Source organism: Protobothrops mucrosquamatus, unplaced genomic scaffold (assembly GCF_001527695.2).
Source record: "Protobothrops mucrosquamatus isolate PMUCROS unplaced genomic scaffold, P.Mucros_1.0 scaffold_294, whole genome shotgun sequence".
Lineage (NCBI taxonomy): Eukaryota > Metazoa > Chordata > Lepidosauria > Squamata > Viperidae > Protobothrops > Protobothrops mucrosquamatus.
The window spans coordinates 1,742,568-1,760,117 of record NW_015386370.1 but is presented as its reverse complement, the minus strand read 5'-3'; the positions used below and the strand labels follow the sequence as shown (position 1 = coordinate 1,760,117).

The window sequence follows — 17,550 nt, the reverse complement described above, 5'->3', positions numbered from 1 at the left end:
ATGGCATAGGACCTGGCTACCTCCGAGACCGCCTTCTGCCACAGATTCCCTCCCATAGACCGGTACGCTCCCACAGAGTGGGTCTCCTCAGGGTGCCGTCGGCCAAGCAATGTCGGCTGGCGACCCCCAGGGGGAGGGCCTTCTCTGTGGGTGCCCCTGCCCTCTGGAACGAACTACCCCCCGAGATCTGGATTATTCCGGATCTCCTTACTTTCCGCCGCGCCCTCAAGACATGGCTTTTCCAACAAGCGGGCCTGGCCTAGGGAGGATTTTTAAATTGGGTTTTTTAGAAATTTTAATTATCACAACACTAAAATATTGGTTTTAATTTGGTTTTATTCGGTGGGGTGTGTGGGTCTCTTTTTGTTTTTAATAATGTTGTGAGCCGCCCTGAGTCCTTCGGGAGAAGGGCGGGATACAAATTGGAATAATAAATAAATAAATAAATAAATAAATAAATAAATAAATAAATAAATAAATAAATAAGTTGTAATTCCCACCCCAGAAAGGCTGTCATAAATCACATTCACCAATTATTCCAAAACGCAGGTTCTCCTCCCAACTTCTCAACCCGCCAAAACCTTATCTAACATTAACCTTGAGTTCACACACAGCTGCAATTGTTATGGCTAACTGAAAATGCTCGAGCATTTCCCTCATCCCCCCCTTCTACATCTAAATCTCTCAAACAGCAGAAAAAGCACAGTAAAAACAAAAGGTAAAATGGTTGTAATTTCTTAATTGTCACAACGTTGACATCTGTCCCCCCTTAACAGAAGCACAGGTTAAGGATTTCCCCTCAGTTTGTTCAGATGTTTGTCATAAAACGTATGAATAAGTCTATCAGCTTTTACATCAGTACATTTCACACAAGTAGCTTCCAATAAGGGTTAGCCTTTCCACTGCACCAAATATTGTAATTTCCCTTTATATAACCTAAAGTCGAAAATACGTTTCACTTCGTAATGGGTCTCCCCAGCCACCACAAGGGGCCCAGGTGCTTTCTTGGGAGGGGGTCTTAAAGTTGATTCCCTGAAAGGTTTCAACAAGCTGCAGTGAAATACAGGGTGAATCTTCCCTAAAAGTCAAAGGAGTTTTAGTTCTACAGTAACAGGGTTCAGAATTCGCACTATAGAGAAAGGACCTAGGTACTTTGGTCCCAATTTTTTACTAGGCAATTTGAGTCTTAAATACTTTGTGGACAGATAAACCTTTTTCCCAATGTGAAATGATCTCTGGGGGCTCTTTTTTATTAGCTTATTTCTTAAATGTTTCTGAGGCTTTCTTCAACGCTTTTTGGGCATTGTCCCACACTTCCTTCCAAGCTGGCACCCATTGATCTAAAGTCTGAGAAGCAGGGGGATCTTGGGAGTATTCAGGGATTGGGATGAATTCCCTCCCAGTAGCGATTTTAAAAGGTGTGAAACCAGTGCTACTGTGGACGGTGTTGTTGTAAGCCACTTCAGCGAAAGGGAGGAGGTCAGTCCAGTTCATCTGTTGGTAATGTACATAACATCTAAGATATTGCTCCACCATCACGTTCGCTTTTTCAGCCACCCCATTTATAGATGGGTGAAAAGCCAATGACAATCCTTTCGTCGAGCCAATTATTTTTAGAAAAATTCTCCAGAATTTGGCTGTAAATTGAACCCCCTGTCAAAGATCACATGTTTTGGCATGCCATGTAGTCTGTAAATATGTTTAAGGAACATCTTAACCAGTTTCTGGGCTGACAGGAGGCCAGAGCAGGCGATGAAATGAGCTTGCTTAAAAAAAGATCAATCATAGTCCATATTACCGTATTTCCTCTGCTTTCAGGTAACTCAATAAAGTCCATAGCGATCTCTTCCCACAGTTGGGAGGGGTCTGCAACAGGCTGTAATAGTCCAGGGGGCTTCCCTAGAATTCTCTTCATGGTGGCACATACTGCGCAGCTTTTGACATAGTTCTCCACATCTTTCTTCAAGCCTGGCCACCAAAATTGCCTCCGAATTAAATGCAGTGTTTTCAAGTAACCAAAGTGACCAGCCTGTTTGACATCATGATTGTGCTGGAGCACTTGGAGCCTCAGTGATTCAGGCAGATATAATTTTCCCCCTTTGTAAGCCAACCCATCTCTATGTGTAAGGATACATGGTCTGCCATAGTCTCGGTATAGATTAAGATGTTATCAAGATACACCAAAACACCTTTGTACAAATGATCGTGTAGCACCTGGTTACTCAGCTGCATGAACACAGCAGGAGCCCCTTGTAATCCAAATGGCATAACTTTGAACTGATAGCTGCCCAAAGGGCTGTTAAAAGCAGTTTTCCATTCATTGCCTTTTCTTATTCTCATGCAGTAATATGCCTCTCTCAAATCTAATTTAGTAAAAGTTTGCCCCTTTGCCAGATGGGTTAACAGATCCTTCAGTAGAGGGAGGGGGTACATATTTTCCACACTCATGCAATTGAGCCCCTTAGAATCAACACAAAGACAGAGCAACCCATCTTTCTTTTCCTTGAATAGTACTGGGGCTGCTACTTGGGATTTGGCCGGCTCAATGAATCCTCTGGCCAAATTCTTGTCAATGTATTGCCGCAATTCCTCCACCTTGAGGGGTGTCATTGCATACATTTTTGGCTTTGGTAACTTGACTCCCAGTAAAATCTCAATGGCACAGTCATTTGGTCTGTGGGGTGGCAGGACATCACATTCCTTTTCACTGAACACTTCTGCCAAGTCTCAATATTTGCTGGGGATTATTGGCTCTCCAGGCAAGAGGATGGTGGCTATCTTTATCGTGTTGGCCAGCGGCTCTGTCTCGCCACTAATGTCCAAGGAGGAACAGGGAGGGGATGGCCCTATGGGCAAATTAGGGTTCTCATCCCTTTCTCCCACCAGATAAAGGGTTTCCACTTGTCTAACCAAGTTAGGCCTAGAATCACTGCTTCAGTCATTTTCAGAGCCACCACAAAACGGATGAGCTCCCAATGTTCACCTATTTCTAGCTGCACTGGCTCAGTTAGATGAATGACTAGGGTTCATCCCATTAAAGACCCACCTTCCTGTTAAAACTTCATGAGTTTGGAGAGTAACCTTGCCCGAATGCCCAATTTGAGAGCAATTGGCATCGTGATAATGCATCGTGAGCACTCCGAGTCTACCAATACCCGTACATCCATTTGAGTTCCTGTCTTAGGAACTATAAGTTTGGCCGAAAGGGTAAAAGGTGGAATAGGTCGACTCACCATCGGGTCATTCTCCCCCTCGTCATTGCTGTCATAGGGAGCTAATGCGGTGCCTGAATCAGCTGGGGTTTTGACTTTCTTGAGTGGATGAGGTGACCTGGGCAACGGGTTCTTGTGTGACCCAATTTGACTTCTCCCTGGCAGATGGCTGGGTTACTTTTCTTTTCTCCGGTGGGGCTGAGCCACCTCTCTGCTGTAGGAATGGGCAAGCTGCTTCCCAGTGACCCAGCTGGCCACATCAAAAACATTTGATCGGTGGGGCTGAAGATGGCCTAGGAGGTTCCAATGCACCTGCTGCTGGGGATTGTCGAGGTGGTGGTCATCTCGCCGGTTCTGGCCTGGGTCCCAGTGAGGTAGTCGTCGGCTTCTTATAGCAGGTCAGGTCTATGTCCATCTTTACTGCTACCCAGTACCACTCCTGCAGTTGGTCAGGAATCCCATGATAGACACAGGCTTGGAACATATGGGGGTCCAGGCCATTCTTGAAATGGTGCACCAGGGATTGTTCTGGCCACCGCTCAATGTGACCCGCGACCCTCTGGAATGCATGCACATATTCCTTTGCTGGTCTACCTGCCTGTTTCACTTCATGAATGTCCTTCTCTGCCTGTAGAGCTATGGATTCGTCCTCGAAACTGGCCCTTAGCCCTTGGATGAATAGGTTGTAGTCCCATAGCTCTGGTGCCTGTTCGTTGTGCAAGCTATTCAGCCACTCCAATGCCTCCCCCTCTAGGTTTGCTGCTATGACATCGACCATCATGGCAGGGTCCACGTAGGCATTGGCATTTCAGTTCATATAGGAATGCACTTGGTTCAAAAAGAAAGTTAACTTCTCAGGGTCTCCGTCAAAAGTGGGTTTAAAAGGTGGGGGTGTTACAGGTTGCTGCCTGTCTAGCAAGGCGTGCAGCCATCCATACTGGTGCATCAGGCCATGTTGAATGCTCCCTGCCTGATCAAACCTTGGCATGGGCTCTGGGCTGGTGTAGCATTGGTGATGGTATTCAGGGCTGCGTTGCCGGTGGTGAGACTCAGGGCTTCGACAGTGATAGTGACAGACCAGGTGGTCCTGGTATCAGTGATGATCAGGGCTCCCTGCGCCGGTGATAGTCCAGACTACAGTGGCATGGGTACTGGGCAGGGCTCACATAGGGGCGATGCCACTCGGGGCTAACATACCGCTCTCGACACATTGGGTTGTCACGTTGCTGGTGGCGGTCAGGACTCAGCGACTGCTGATGACGGTCAGGGCTAGCACACTGCTGCCGATGATCCAGGCTTTTCCTCCACACTGGGCTTGAGGTTAAAGTGGTGGCTTCAGTCGCGGGGAAGTGGCCCTGGCTCCACCGATGAGAGTAGGGCTTCTCCTGGACTGGGAACAGTCTCGGAGGTGCCTGTCATCTTGCTTGCTGATCAGCAATGGGTGGGTGGCCCACTCCTTGCTTCCCATGTCTAGCCCTTAGAATATCTACCTCAAACGCTCGACTGACTGGCTGGATTGCAGTCAGATACTTCCACTCACCCGACTCATCTGATGGCGCCACCCACTTAGCTGCTCTATGATCAGGAGAGTGTAACTCCTGGGAGGCAATCAATGGAAATTCAATTTCAGCACCCTTTGAAGACCTTTTCTTCAGCTGGGCCATCTCTGAATGCCATGAGTCTCCACTAGGCAGGGTCCATTCCGATGACCAGATGTGCTCTCAGATCTTTGGTCTTGCCCCTGCTGCTGGAGTCTCAGAAACCACACTCTCTATCAGTGCGATGGCCTGCGCTCCATCCACTGATGTAGTAGCTGTGGTTGTGGTGCTGGTGACAGGTTCCTCCTGCTTCTCCATTTTAGGATCTTCCCTGAGTCTTTGTCAGCCTCCCTTCTGCTTAGGTAGGTGACTGGAGCTCAGGACCCCATAAAATTAAAGAAAAAGTGAGTCTTGGGTTAATGTCATGGTTCCGATAGATGAAACCAATTAAAAAAACTTCAAGGCAAAGATTTCTTCCTTAAAGAACATTTTATTCAAAAAACAAAGTATCGGCACTTATATAGTTAAACCCAAGACTGAAGTTCCCTCCCCCCAGATAAAAAGTAACAAGTTGTAATTCCCGCCCCAGAAAGGCTGTCATAAATCACATTCACCAATTATTCCAAAACAGGGCTTTCCTCCCAACTTCTCAACCTGCCAAAACTTTATCTAACATTGACCTTGAGTTCACACAAAGCTGCAATTGCTATGGCTAACTGAAAATGCTTGAGCATCCCCCCTTCCACATCTAAATCTCTCAAACAGCAGAAAAAGCACAGTAAAAGCAAAAGGTAAAATGGTTGTAATTTCTTAATTATCACAACATTGACAATGTGATTACACCTGGGATCAGTCTTCCCAGAATCTGTAGGCAACAATAAAGCCCACCTCACTCCCCCTTCGTGGATTGGGAAAAAGAGTTTTCTTATGTATCATTTATTTTTTTATTCAATTTACATCATACCTTTCTTTTCAATTGAGCATTCAAAATGACTAAACAATGCCCCCCCCAACCCAAACATAAAAATACTGTTCAAAGCAATGTTAAGTTGTATGTTCTGGCAAATACTCTCAAGTATTACTTAAATGAATCCCTTAGGGTAGAATGGTTACCATACATATATCACATACAAAATTCCAGATTAAATATGATATTAGAAAGGCTTCAGATTAAGTGCAGGCTTCTTGTGAAAAACATCTAATGGTTCTTAGGACTCCATTATTGATTCTTTGGAACAGGGATACCGTCCCTAGCACATTAATCAGAGACAAAAAGCTTGTATTAGTTCTACTTTTCATACAATATCTTGTAATTTCTTAATAAACAGAAGAGTTTAGGCTTTGCATTTCTAGCCATCATGTAGCTATCAAAAGCTCAGCAGGTTTTGCCAGAAAAAAGTTGGCAGCTCAACTGGATTATTTTATTCTGCTATTAATCATTTCACTAATTGTGGCTTGCACAGTTAAGATCGTGGTTGACCTGAAGTGGTTTGCTTTGCTGTTGGAGTGGGTGTTGGGTTTTTTTTCCTTCTTTTTCCCAGCTGAAGTTTTTATATTGTGTGTTCCTGTACTTTGCTTTCCACCCTGTAATGATACTTAAGGGACCATTTTATGTCTTACTTTACTATAGAGATTGCCTTCAGGGTTATGAGGTCGCTGTGTTCCCAGCATATTGTATTTTCTTACTGTGGAGTGAATGTATTGTAAAATTATGCATGCATGTTTAATAATTAGAATTCTTATAATAGTTTTATTAGAAAGAGCAATGGTAAGGCTGGGCTGGATAATATCACAATAAAAAGGACAGTTAAAAAGGAAATTCACTTAGTGGAAGAAATGTAAGTTTTATAATGCCATGAATCTTATCAAGCACATCTTCCATCTGGACATCTGCTATGGCCCATTTTTTCAGATCTCCTCCATTTCCCTGTTATTATCATAATGCTGTCATTGCTGTTTTCTCTGGCTAGTAAACCATTCGTGTGGGGGCAGGTTCCACAGCATAAACACATGGCTGTCTGGTCCATGGAGGACAGTGGTCTTGGAGAAACAAGCTCTGCAGAAAGGCTCTACAACACGGGTGTCAAACTCGTGCTGTCACGTGACGTGTTGCGATGTATCGCGACTTTTTTCCCATTGCCGGCAATGGGGTGGGCGCGATTTTGGCGTTAAGAAGACAATACTACTTTTTCACTCAGCCAATAAAGGGAGATGAAATTGAAACACTAAACTGTATGACCACTCATATGCCATAGTAATGTAAGATTACCCTACATTTGAGCAGCCATAGAACATTTATGCAAAGTTGCATGTTGTTCTATTTTACTGCTATTTTGGATTATATTTGACCTCACCTGTTAATTGCCATGCAGTTTTTCTTTTAAAAAACCTCAATCTTCAAAAGCCACTTGTTTGATGAACAGTTTTGTTTGATCTACTGAATCACCTCCCCACTCCAGTTTTTCGGCTATCTCCTTTGCCAGGTGATCAGCTGAATTCTGAAGAGAAGAAGAAACGAAAGCAGAGGCGAAACAGGACCACCTTCAACAGCAGCCAGCTTCAGGCCCTGGAGAGAGTCTTTGAGCGGACACATTACCCAGATGCTTTTGTACGAGAAGACCTTGCACGCAGGGTCAACCTCACTGAGGCTCGGGTCCAGGTAATGATTCCAGCACCCCAAAGAACAGACCAGATGACATATTCTTTTTGTTCCTTGTATCTTTTTAAAAAAAAACAAAAAAAACACAAAGAGGTAAACATATTATCCTTTCTTCCAGCCCCCTTTAGAAGTTTTTGTTTCAAAAATGGATCCATCTTTCTATTTCTGCTGTTTTAAAACGTATTTTGATTTCCCCATCCCTGTATTTTATTTCATATACTAGGCATCAGAATGTATGTATGGAAACGAACGAACAAACAAACAAACAAAGAACAATGCTGTATTGTGGATATAGAGGGTTGCTAGAGTTATCTGCCATAAGATGGGAGAAAAAGGCTGTTCCTTTTTTTTTTTTTAATCCCTGCATCCCCATGCAGTGGAATAGCTGTTTCAAAATTTAAGAATAGCATTTGGATCACATTTTTGGAACTCCAATAAATTAAATCCATTCAAATTCAGCTGATGTATGCTACAACCAAAAGTATTAACCATTTTAGCAGGTTGTTACAATATGAATATTTGAATTTTAATACTTGAACATTTATAATAGTTTCACATATAAAAATAGTTTCACTAATTAGATTATTTTAAGCTAAATGTTTCACTAATTATATTATTTTAAGCTAAAATGTTTCACTAATTAGATTATTTTTAAGCTAAAATGTTTTAAGCTAAAATAAAATGTTAAATAATTGTTTTCTTTAATTACGAAGACCAATATTTCTTATTAGTTTGTCTTATTGTATTGTTTTAGTTTGTCTTATTGTCTTATTGTAAGTTGTTGACTTAAATGTTTTATTCTGAGCTCCACATTTTGACAACTTTCAAGGAGCAAGGATGAAATACAGGCAGTCCTCAACTTACAACTGTTCATTTAGTGACCATTCATAGATACAATAGTACTGAAAAAAGTAATTTATGACCATTTTTCAGACTTATGTTGGAGTATCCCCATAGTCATATGATCAAAATTCAGATGCTTCACAACTATATCCCAAGGTCACTTTTGGGACCTTCTGAGAAATAAAGTCAATGGGAAAGCTAGATTCACTTAAGAAAAATGTCACTAACTTAACAATTGCAGTGATTCACTTAACAACTGTGGCAAGAAAAGTTGTAAAATGGGGTAAAAATTACTTAACATAAATTTTGGGCTCAACTGTGATTGTAAGTCAAGGACTACCTGTAAGTGGATAAGTATTTGATTAGGGCACCAGTTCTAGACAAATTAAAACTATTCCCTCACTACAGATCTTTCTATATATTTTTATGTCATAAATTTACAACCCTAAGAGCTGGAAACCTCCCATTTTTAAATTTCTAAAACTAAATCTAGGTTATGCAAACAATTCTGTATCCCCATTATTATATGAGCAAAAGTACTAGAAAACATTGTCTTAACTAACATTTTCTTCAAAAACTAGAAATGATTATGGGAGAGAGTATCATTACCTGTTCTTCCATAAATGTTCCATAACAGCATGCTCTTTTACTACAGACTCATTCAGGGTCTAATTATAAAAGTGCCCTGCAGAATTCTGCAACTACTGCTCTACACCCCTTCTTTTCTAAGATAGTTACAGAGATGCCATGACAGTACAGTATAATGTAATACTGATGTTCCTGAGATGCAGCCTTTCCAATTTCCCAAAAGCTTACACTACTTTAGGCAACATTAACAAAGGTAACAAATACATACAAATACAAATAACAGGCACTTTAGAAAAGAAAAGTTATAGATAATTGCAACCTATATTCTGGAATGAAAACATTAACGATAGAAGATAAAAACAAGCTTCTTGTTCCTAGTTAGCAAATATAATGGCCAATATTTTCTCCAGTGTCTCCTTAATCTCACAAATGTACATGAAAGAAACTGGACATTTTGTTTGGGAGGATTAACTAGGATTCAGACTGTTGGCTGAACAAGACTTTATTTGCTCCTTCAACAGAAGATGCTCCTCATTTAAAACAGTTCAGTGTGGGATTCTATGAATAAATGTTCTGGACATAATCATTGTAGGTTTCCTGTGATTTCAACAAGCCATGGTAAATAATTCCTGTAAAACCGAAAGAGTTATGTGTTTTGTTTGGGTTGGATTGTGCCCAAAGTGTTTTTCCCAAGGAACTAGCAATATCCATATTTTTGTAGATTATCTTTCTGTAGTTGACTTTAATCTATAAAATACCACAACAGGGAAAAATTATTAGATTCTAGAAGGAGTTACAAACTTTCTTTGCTCTAACAGTCTGAAGAAAGTTAGTGGGAATGAGATGTCAAAATTTATGTTTGTATTTCTAACTGAATTTACAGCATAGACATGTTCTAAGCCAAGAAAAAGGCTGCCCCCAAAAATCATTCAAAGTAGTGGACTTTACTGAAGTTTTCAGAGGGATGCCCAATTTATTTTTACGTTTAGAAACATATGCTCATTGCATTCACTAAAGTGATTGCTAGAAGCCTCAACATTATTTTGAAGAGCTGGGATATGGATTGTGAATAGTTGCACATATGGTATTCACCCTGATCCACTTCTAGCATTTTGTTGATAATTATATCAGTCAAATAGATGAGACAGTCAGAGAGCATCTCTCAGCAAGGCAAACCTTTTCTCCTCTTTACAGTTACTGCTGCTTGCCAAGTACAGTACCTGCCATTGACTAAACCAGCTCATAGCTTGCCTTTTATCCCATAGATTGATTTTATTTATTTATTTATTAAATGCATATGCTACCAATCTCACTATTCAAAGATTTTACTTTTTAAGAAGTAGAAACAATTACTTCTTAATAGCTTATATACAGTAGCCTAATGCGATAGCTTCTTAAATGCAATGGGAAAGGTGGTAACTAAGTATGAAATCATTTCCAAAACCTAGAAAAACTGTGAATATGAATAACCTCATTCCATTAGATTTGATTATTTATCCAAAGGATTTTTCTCATATGAGGAACCAGGCAAACCTAGAGGAATGTCAAGCAGAGGCTCACTGTCAGTCCTTTTCATCTTTCCTCTCTCACTTTCCAATAGCATCTAGTCAAAGATTTAGGTTTGGCTCCTTGCTTGAATGAGTGGAAGAGTTTCCAAAATTTACTGGGAGTTAACGTCTGTAATAAACACAAGAGGTTTTCTTTGAAAAAAGGAATTCCAGCCAGAATCCAGTTGTGAATAACTCTACCACCAGAGTGCAGCATCCTGCTCACTACAACTGATAATAAAAACAAAGGAGGAGGAGGAGGAGGAGGAGGAAGATTTTGGAGCCCCCAAAACACCTCACTAGATCCCTTTGATTTTTTCTAAGTAGATCATTGAAAATTTTCACAATTGCACTTTTCTTCTTTCACACTTGTTTAGTTTAAGAGTGAAAGTATTCTCCCCATCTCTGCTTTATAGATAAATGGGCCATATTTACTAAATAGTTTATATAGCTTAGTAACTTATTCATTTTTATTTAATATTTAATATTTATTGCATATTTATTAAAATGTAATGATTACATTTAGCCCTGTATGGAATAATAAGTTACTCATTTCTTAAAGGTCATAATCTCAGGTTAGATAAGCTGAAATGATGGTATGGTTGTTTCATCTTAACCTCTTGATCCAATATCTTACCAGTGCTCTCTCTCCTTTTTTGATGGTGGAGTATATTCATTCCTTTACCTGAAAATGCCAGCCCTGCTCCTTCTTGTGAGTAGAGTATTGAACGTATGTTCCCTAAATCCTATTTTAACATCCTCAGTGAACCAAAAACATCCCATTCTGGCCAACAAAAACACAGTCACTATGTGAATTGAAACTTTTTATGCTGTGCTGACTGGAGCAGTAAGGGATCTGTTTTGATTTTGATGTAGAATATTGCAATGCATTTTTTCATACCACAGTATCTGATACCTGGTTCTGGTATGCTTCTCTTCCTAGGTGTGGTTTCAGAACAGGCGGGCAAAGTTTCGCAGGAATGAGCGAGCAATGCTGGCCAACAAAAATGCATCCCTCCTTAAGTCTTACTCAGGTGATGTAACTGCAGTGGAGCAACCAATTGTACCTCGCCCAGCGCCAAGAGCCACTGACTATCTCTCCTGGGGAACTGCCTCTCCTTACAGGTGACTATATATCTTGTACCCCTGTTGGTTGCCTCTGGTTCACTGCAGCCACCTGTCATTCCTTCCAGGTGGGTGACAAAGCCTAAAAACTGTATGTACCCTGAGGCATGTATGTCCAAATAAGGATAATGTTCATATAAGGGGAAACCTAGGTAAGGACCATAGAATCTTATCTCAGTTATGAACTGAATGAGAGCAATTTCCAGCACTCTCAGCAAACTAAAGTTCACAAGATTCTTTGGGAAAAAGCTGTGACTGGCAAGCTAGTTTCAAAGCAAAAACTTATAGATTATAGTCTAAATAGGCTACTTTGAGAATTTACACTCTTTCTGGCCAAGACACCAAGCATAAGTGGGAGTAGATATAGAAAAGTAGAAAAAGGTTAGTGCTGAGAAAAATAAGAAAGGGGATTTAAAGGAGTTTGGCAGGCTCTTCTGGAAAAACAAGGAAGATAAGAAAAGAAAGTGATTGAGTAATGGGACACACACTGGACTCACTGGAATTCCATTGTGACCCTTGTTCACTTGGTTTAAATAGCTAACAGAATATATATAGTCAGAACTAATGATTCTCTTTATAAAGCAAAACATTGTAGCAAGACCCCTCTCCTAAATGATACATAGATGATGGCTTGATTTGGTTTCAGTGCCTGAGTTAGGCAAGGCAGGTTGTATGACATATGTGAGTTCCGGCATCAAAAAAAAAAAAAAAAAAAAAAAAAAAAAATTTTTAGAAAAAAAGTACTGGGCATACCTGATATATATCCTGAGGGTAGAAGGAAAAGGGTGTTGGGTAAAAACCATCCCAAGCCAAATGTTGCTCTCAGCCTCAGAAACAGGGGTACAATTCAGCTCTCATTTCTGTGGTAACTGCTGACAGTGGCTGTTTCTTTAGAATTTCTATTGGATAGGCAGTGCAGATCCTTCCTAGTTCAGTCCAAACAAATAAGAATCAAACCCTGGACATGATGATACCGCATGCTATGCAGCCAACATGGCCAAGTAGTGCTGGCACCCCTCAGGTCCATTTTACAGCAATGCTTCATGTGCGGACTGTTGTCCAATCCGAACCAAAGCAGTATATTCAAAGCCACAGACACTTATTCTTCACTTTTTCATTAATCTCTGAAAAATGGTTTGGTGCATCTTTGTCATTTTGACTCAACACTGATTCATCACATCTCATCTGGCAAGCTGCCCTTTTAATTTCTGACAAATTATGAGAAAAGGTCATGTTTCCACAGTAATTGGCTCCTGTGCCCAAAGGAAGAACTATTCCCAGGCCTAATCACTGTTGTTTTCTTCTCTTATACCGTTGGCAGCTCTTTTGCCTGCCACCCTCAAAGATCATCCTTTGAAAGTCTTTTTTTCAAAGGGGGGGAAAAAGAAGAAACCCCCCCCCCAAAGCAAACAGTATTTCACAAAACTCATGGGAAATGCTCTTGGCTAAACTCTGTATAACAAAGAAAAACAAACAAAAATAAATATGGACCATGTTTTTGCTTGGTATGTCATTTTTTTTTAAAAAATATTTTGATTGCCAGTAAGCCTGAGAAAGGCAAGGCAGAACCCAAAGGCTGATTGATCTGGCAAACAGTAATTGGGTTTAAACCACTGGGAATATTTCCAGCACCAGATTCTTGGAAATGAATGGGTTTATTTGAGGAACTTGGTAAACCTAAGGGAGATTAATTCACTTCTCTTCAAAGAAATGGGTACTGAACCACTGGAACAAAATTGGTGCACCAGTTCTCAGAAGTGTTCATTACAGATGCCACTGGTCAGTGCCTGATTAAAATTAAGCTGTCAAACTCAAAACAGATTTCTAGGGAACTCACAAATAGACAAGCCTATAACACACCACCAATACACACAGAGTAGATACAGAAAGCAACATATTTTGTGCTGAAAATAGTTGGAAATATTTTCCAAAAAAATAAAAAAATGTCCCAGAAAAAAATAATCAGAATATTCTTTTGGCTACTTTTAATTTAGCTCTGTAGGTTTTTAAAGCATTGATCACTATTTTTACTATACTCATGTCAGTGAGACTTGTGTGAATCAGAAGGACCTATGAGTTCTACTCAGACCTTTTCTTCAGATACTTTTGCCTGGTTGTGGATCCAGACTCTGGCATGGAGAGAGCCACGGGAATTCTGCATTCCTGATTGTAACAGGATTAGCAGCCCTATAACAGTTTTGATTTATACTTTGTAGGATTGATTCCCAGATTCTTCATCCAGTGATAAATCTAATCTGTAGACAAAAAATGTTATAAGACTTTGGAACCTGAATGAAACCATAAAAGCTACAGGTATGAAAGAGACCCATGACTAGAAAGACCAAAGTGCTATCAGTTGGCAGTCCCATTTATTTTGTGTCCTGGTTAAACATGTGCAATTTTGTTTATTCTCTGCATGATCCATTTATGTTCCTTTTTTAATGCTACTTATGAAAAATCTGACATATGCACTGAAGTACACATAAATCTGCTTTTAGAGGAGTATTAAACATTGAGATGCTTAGAAAGTGTGCCTATAGAAATGAATTCTCTGTAAATTAAAGTATATTTTAATCCCCTCGTTCCACATTGGAATATGCATTGTGATAATAGTTCCTATGATACTCTGATCTGGGATGTAGAAGTAGTTCTTCCACACTAAATGTGTATCTGCCTGCTAGACAAGAGAACCTTGACAAACTGAATTCACTTGTTTTAGGATTATATGGTTATTAATATCTTGTATGTGTACAATATGATTAAAGGCTCTTCCTAAGTGTACTAGCAGTAGTATCTTCCCAACCTGGTGCTCTACAGACAGCTTGGATTTGCAATTCCCAGAATTCCCAGCTGGCATGGCTGCAGGTCACGAGATTGGGGGTGTCTTCACCAAATTATCAATCACTTCCACAATTGAGATTCAGGTCTGGAATGGTTCCTATTCCAATTGTTCCTAACTCAGAGTAGAAAACATAATATGAAGGTCTGATATGTGAGATGATATTTTGTTCCATTACAAGTGTTGTTGCTAGGTTTTAATTGTTTTAGGATCAGGACACAATTATTATGTACACAGGGAATGATAACTTATTTAAAATAAAAATGCATTCAGTTGAAATAAGTTTGCTTTTCTTATTGCCCCACCCTTTTTTGAGCCATAGCCCTGGCACATCATTCCAAGATCAGTAGTACTCGTTAGAAATTAAGATTGGTGGAATACAGTTGCATAATATGGCTGTAAATGTTTGGCTCCAAGCTTCTATCCTTCCATTTTTCTTAGTTACTTCATTTGCAGATGCCATGTAAAGTTTTAACTGCTAAAAATCAAACTGCAGTGCAAGACTTCAGTAAACTAGCCAGTTATTTTTCTAGATACTTGACATACCTCATGTAGGTCACCTGCATGCACGTGAATTGTAGAATCAAAAGATGATCTGGTGTTGTTTTTTCCTCCCTCCCCTCTTCTTTCTCTGCCTCCCAGTACTGCCATGGCTTCTTATTCTGCTTCCTGTACCAATGCCAACCCAGCTCAGGGCATGAATATGGCTAACAGCATTGCCAATCTGAGACTGAAGGCAAAGGAATATAGTTTACAGAGGAACCAGGTGCCAACCGTAAATTAGAGGGCAACAACCTGCAAGAACAGCCCAAATCTAGAAAGAGGCAACTGTCCTTCTTTGCCATTTGTTCAGACTTAGAAAGACCATCAACCTGAGCTAAAGTTTTGCATTGGAGATAAAGCAGGATCCAAGTGAATGGAAAACAGTTTCCAACATGATGCTACAAATACAAATAAAAATGCAAATACAAATAACCCCCACAAATATTGCAAAAGTGCCAAGAAATCTCTTCTGGGAGCTTCTTTGGTGAAGGACACAAGGCTTGAATTCATCCTAGGAATGACTGCAAATCCAAAGATCCTGCACTTGACTCTTCTGTGTCCCCCATTGGACTTCTGGGTTTGCCCCTCAACTCTTTTATTTGAAGTCTTCTAAAATAATCTGAAATCTTATGCCAAAGATCCTCATGGTCATTGATGCTCTGATCCATTCAAAGCACAAGGGATCCCAACTGATGTTGTGAACACCAGCATATGCCTGATGCCTTAGCATCTAAACTTTTATGTCTATTGGCTAGAATCTCTCCTTCTGTTAGCTGTTTGAAGTCAATTTTGATTATAGATAAGTGTGTGTTACTGTTTATTCTGCCACAACCTCTTTGATATTGTTATGCTGGTTTCCAAAGAATCTCTAAATATAAAAATACATTATTTTGAACCAATTTCTGCCAATGTAGGAGTGTATAAATTTTCAAATCACATAGAACACTTCATCCTGGTGAAAATGTATAAGAATGTATTTGAGATATTACTCTGTGGAATTGAAAAGCTGGTACAAACTTACAAATCTTGGAGAAACCCAAAGAGCAGAATCCAGATGTGCAGGTACTATAAATGAAAGTTAATTTCCAATGGAAAAATCGGAGGCCTTAATCTAATACAGAAATAGGCATGCTTAAGCCTATTGTATTGGACTAAGTCTCCACTTACTTTGTTTGCTACTTGTTTTGTTTCATGCCATACTCAACAGTATTGCCCGAAATCATTTGATTTATATATACTGTATATATTTATATATATAAGATATACATGCAAGCTTTGTGAGTTTTCCTTTTTTATTAAACAAATAAAATGAACTGAAAGCATTCTGGTTGTAAGTGGATCCTGTAGAATTTCTAAAATAATCAATTTCTGTGTGAAAGACAACTCTCAGGAATAAAGTATGATTCCCTCAGGCAGAAAACAGAGATGACTTCTCAAAAGGTCACTGAATATGTAGATTTGCCCAGATGCATCACGGAATATGACAGCCTAATAGAGCTGGAAACAATGCATTGGTCCGCAATATTTTTTCTGCCTAGTTATAAAATAAAGACAACATATAATGCTTTTCTACCAGTTCCAACTTTCTCCCTTTCCATGAGCTAGCTGATCTAGATGTCTTTTGCTTAAGAAGTATTGAAGAAGCTCCAGAATGGTAAAAGAATTCAGAAAAGAAACACCCAGAGTTATTTGCTGAGATGGTGGCTATAGAAATCAATCAAACAAACAAACCTAGAATTATATATATATGTGTGTAGGTCTTTAGTTATTCGGGTTTTCTCCCGCTTAGAATTAGAAGTGTCTTGGCGACGTTTCGACAAAGTCACATTCGTCATCTTCAGGCTGGTGTCTTCAGCTTCCTGCTTCTGGGAGTAGTGTGTGTGATCGCAGCTGTTTCTTCCTTTTAACTGCCAGTGGGGTTTGAGCTGATTGGGTGGGAGCTTGGCTGTGTAGACTAACCCACCTCCACACAAGACTAACCAATTCCTCGAACCGACACGAGACTATGGATGGGGGGTTGGCTGTGTTCTGATTGGATGGGGGAGTGTTCTGTTTGGGTGGGGGCTTTGTTGTGCTCAGGTTAGTTTGAGTTGCAGGGGGATTTGAGATGGTGAGCTTCATTGCTGTTGTTTGGCTTCGTGTTCGTGGTCATGCCACATCTTTATGGTGGGTGTCAGTTTGCTTCATGTGTGGATTGGAGGGGTTTAAAGTGGCTAATGATGCAGCTGTGGACTGGCTTCTAGTTTGTGGTCGTGCCTCATCATCTGTGTGGGTTTGAGTTTGCTTTTTGCGTGGATATGTGGTGGTGACATCCTGTGTGGTTTTCGTGAGTGTGGGTCTGGTGTCATTCTTTGTGTTAGGGACTCGTTTGCCAATAAGGGTGGGTTTCCAAATGGCTGGTAGGCGGGAGGTATCATCTCGTTTATTCATGCTGTGTGGGCGTTTTTCTATCTCGATGGCTTCTCTGATTATTCTGCATCATTAGCCACTTTAAACCCCTCTAATCCATACATGAAGCAAACTGACACCCACCATAAAGATGTGGCACAACCACGAACACGAAGCCAAACAACAGCAATGGAGCTCACCATCTCAAATGCCCCTGCAACTCAAACTAATCTCAGCACAACAAAGCCTCCACCCAAACAGAACACTC

At 40.3% G+C, this 17,550-nt stretch overlaps 1 protein-coding gene across 1 annotated transcript in view; it reads left to right on the top strand.

Moving 5' to 3' along the window:
* The window catches only part of PRRX1 (paired related homeobox 1), a 75,588-nt gene extending 59,447 nt beyond the window's left edge, over positions 1-16,141 (top strand). Inside the window, exons 2-4 of the mRNA XM_015832028.1 lie at positions 7,234-7,409; positions 11,331-11,512; positions 14,994-16,141. Coding sequence (XP_015687514.1) covers positions 7,234-7,409; positions 11,331-11,512; positions 14,994-15,135 — 500 coding nt within the window. The 3' untranslated portion in view covers positions 15,136-16,141. The remainder of the gene's footprint in view (positions 1-7,233; positions 7,410-11,330; positions 11,513-14,993) is intronic.
* The last annotated feature ends 1,409 nt before the right edge of the window (positions 16,142-17,550 follow it).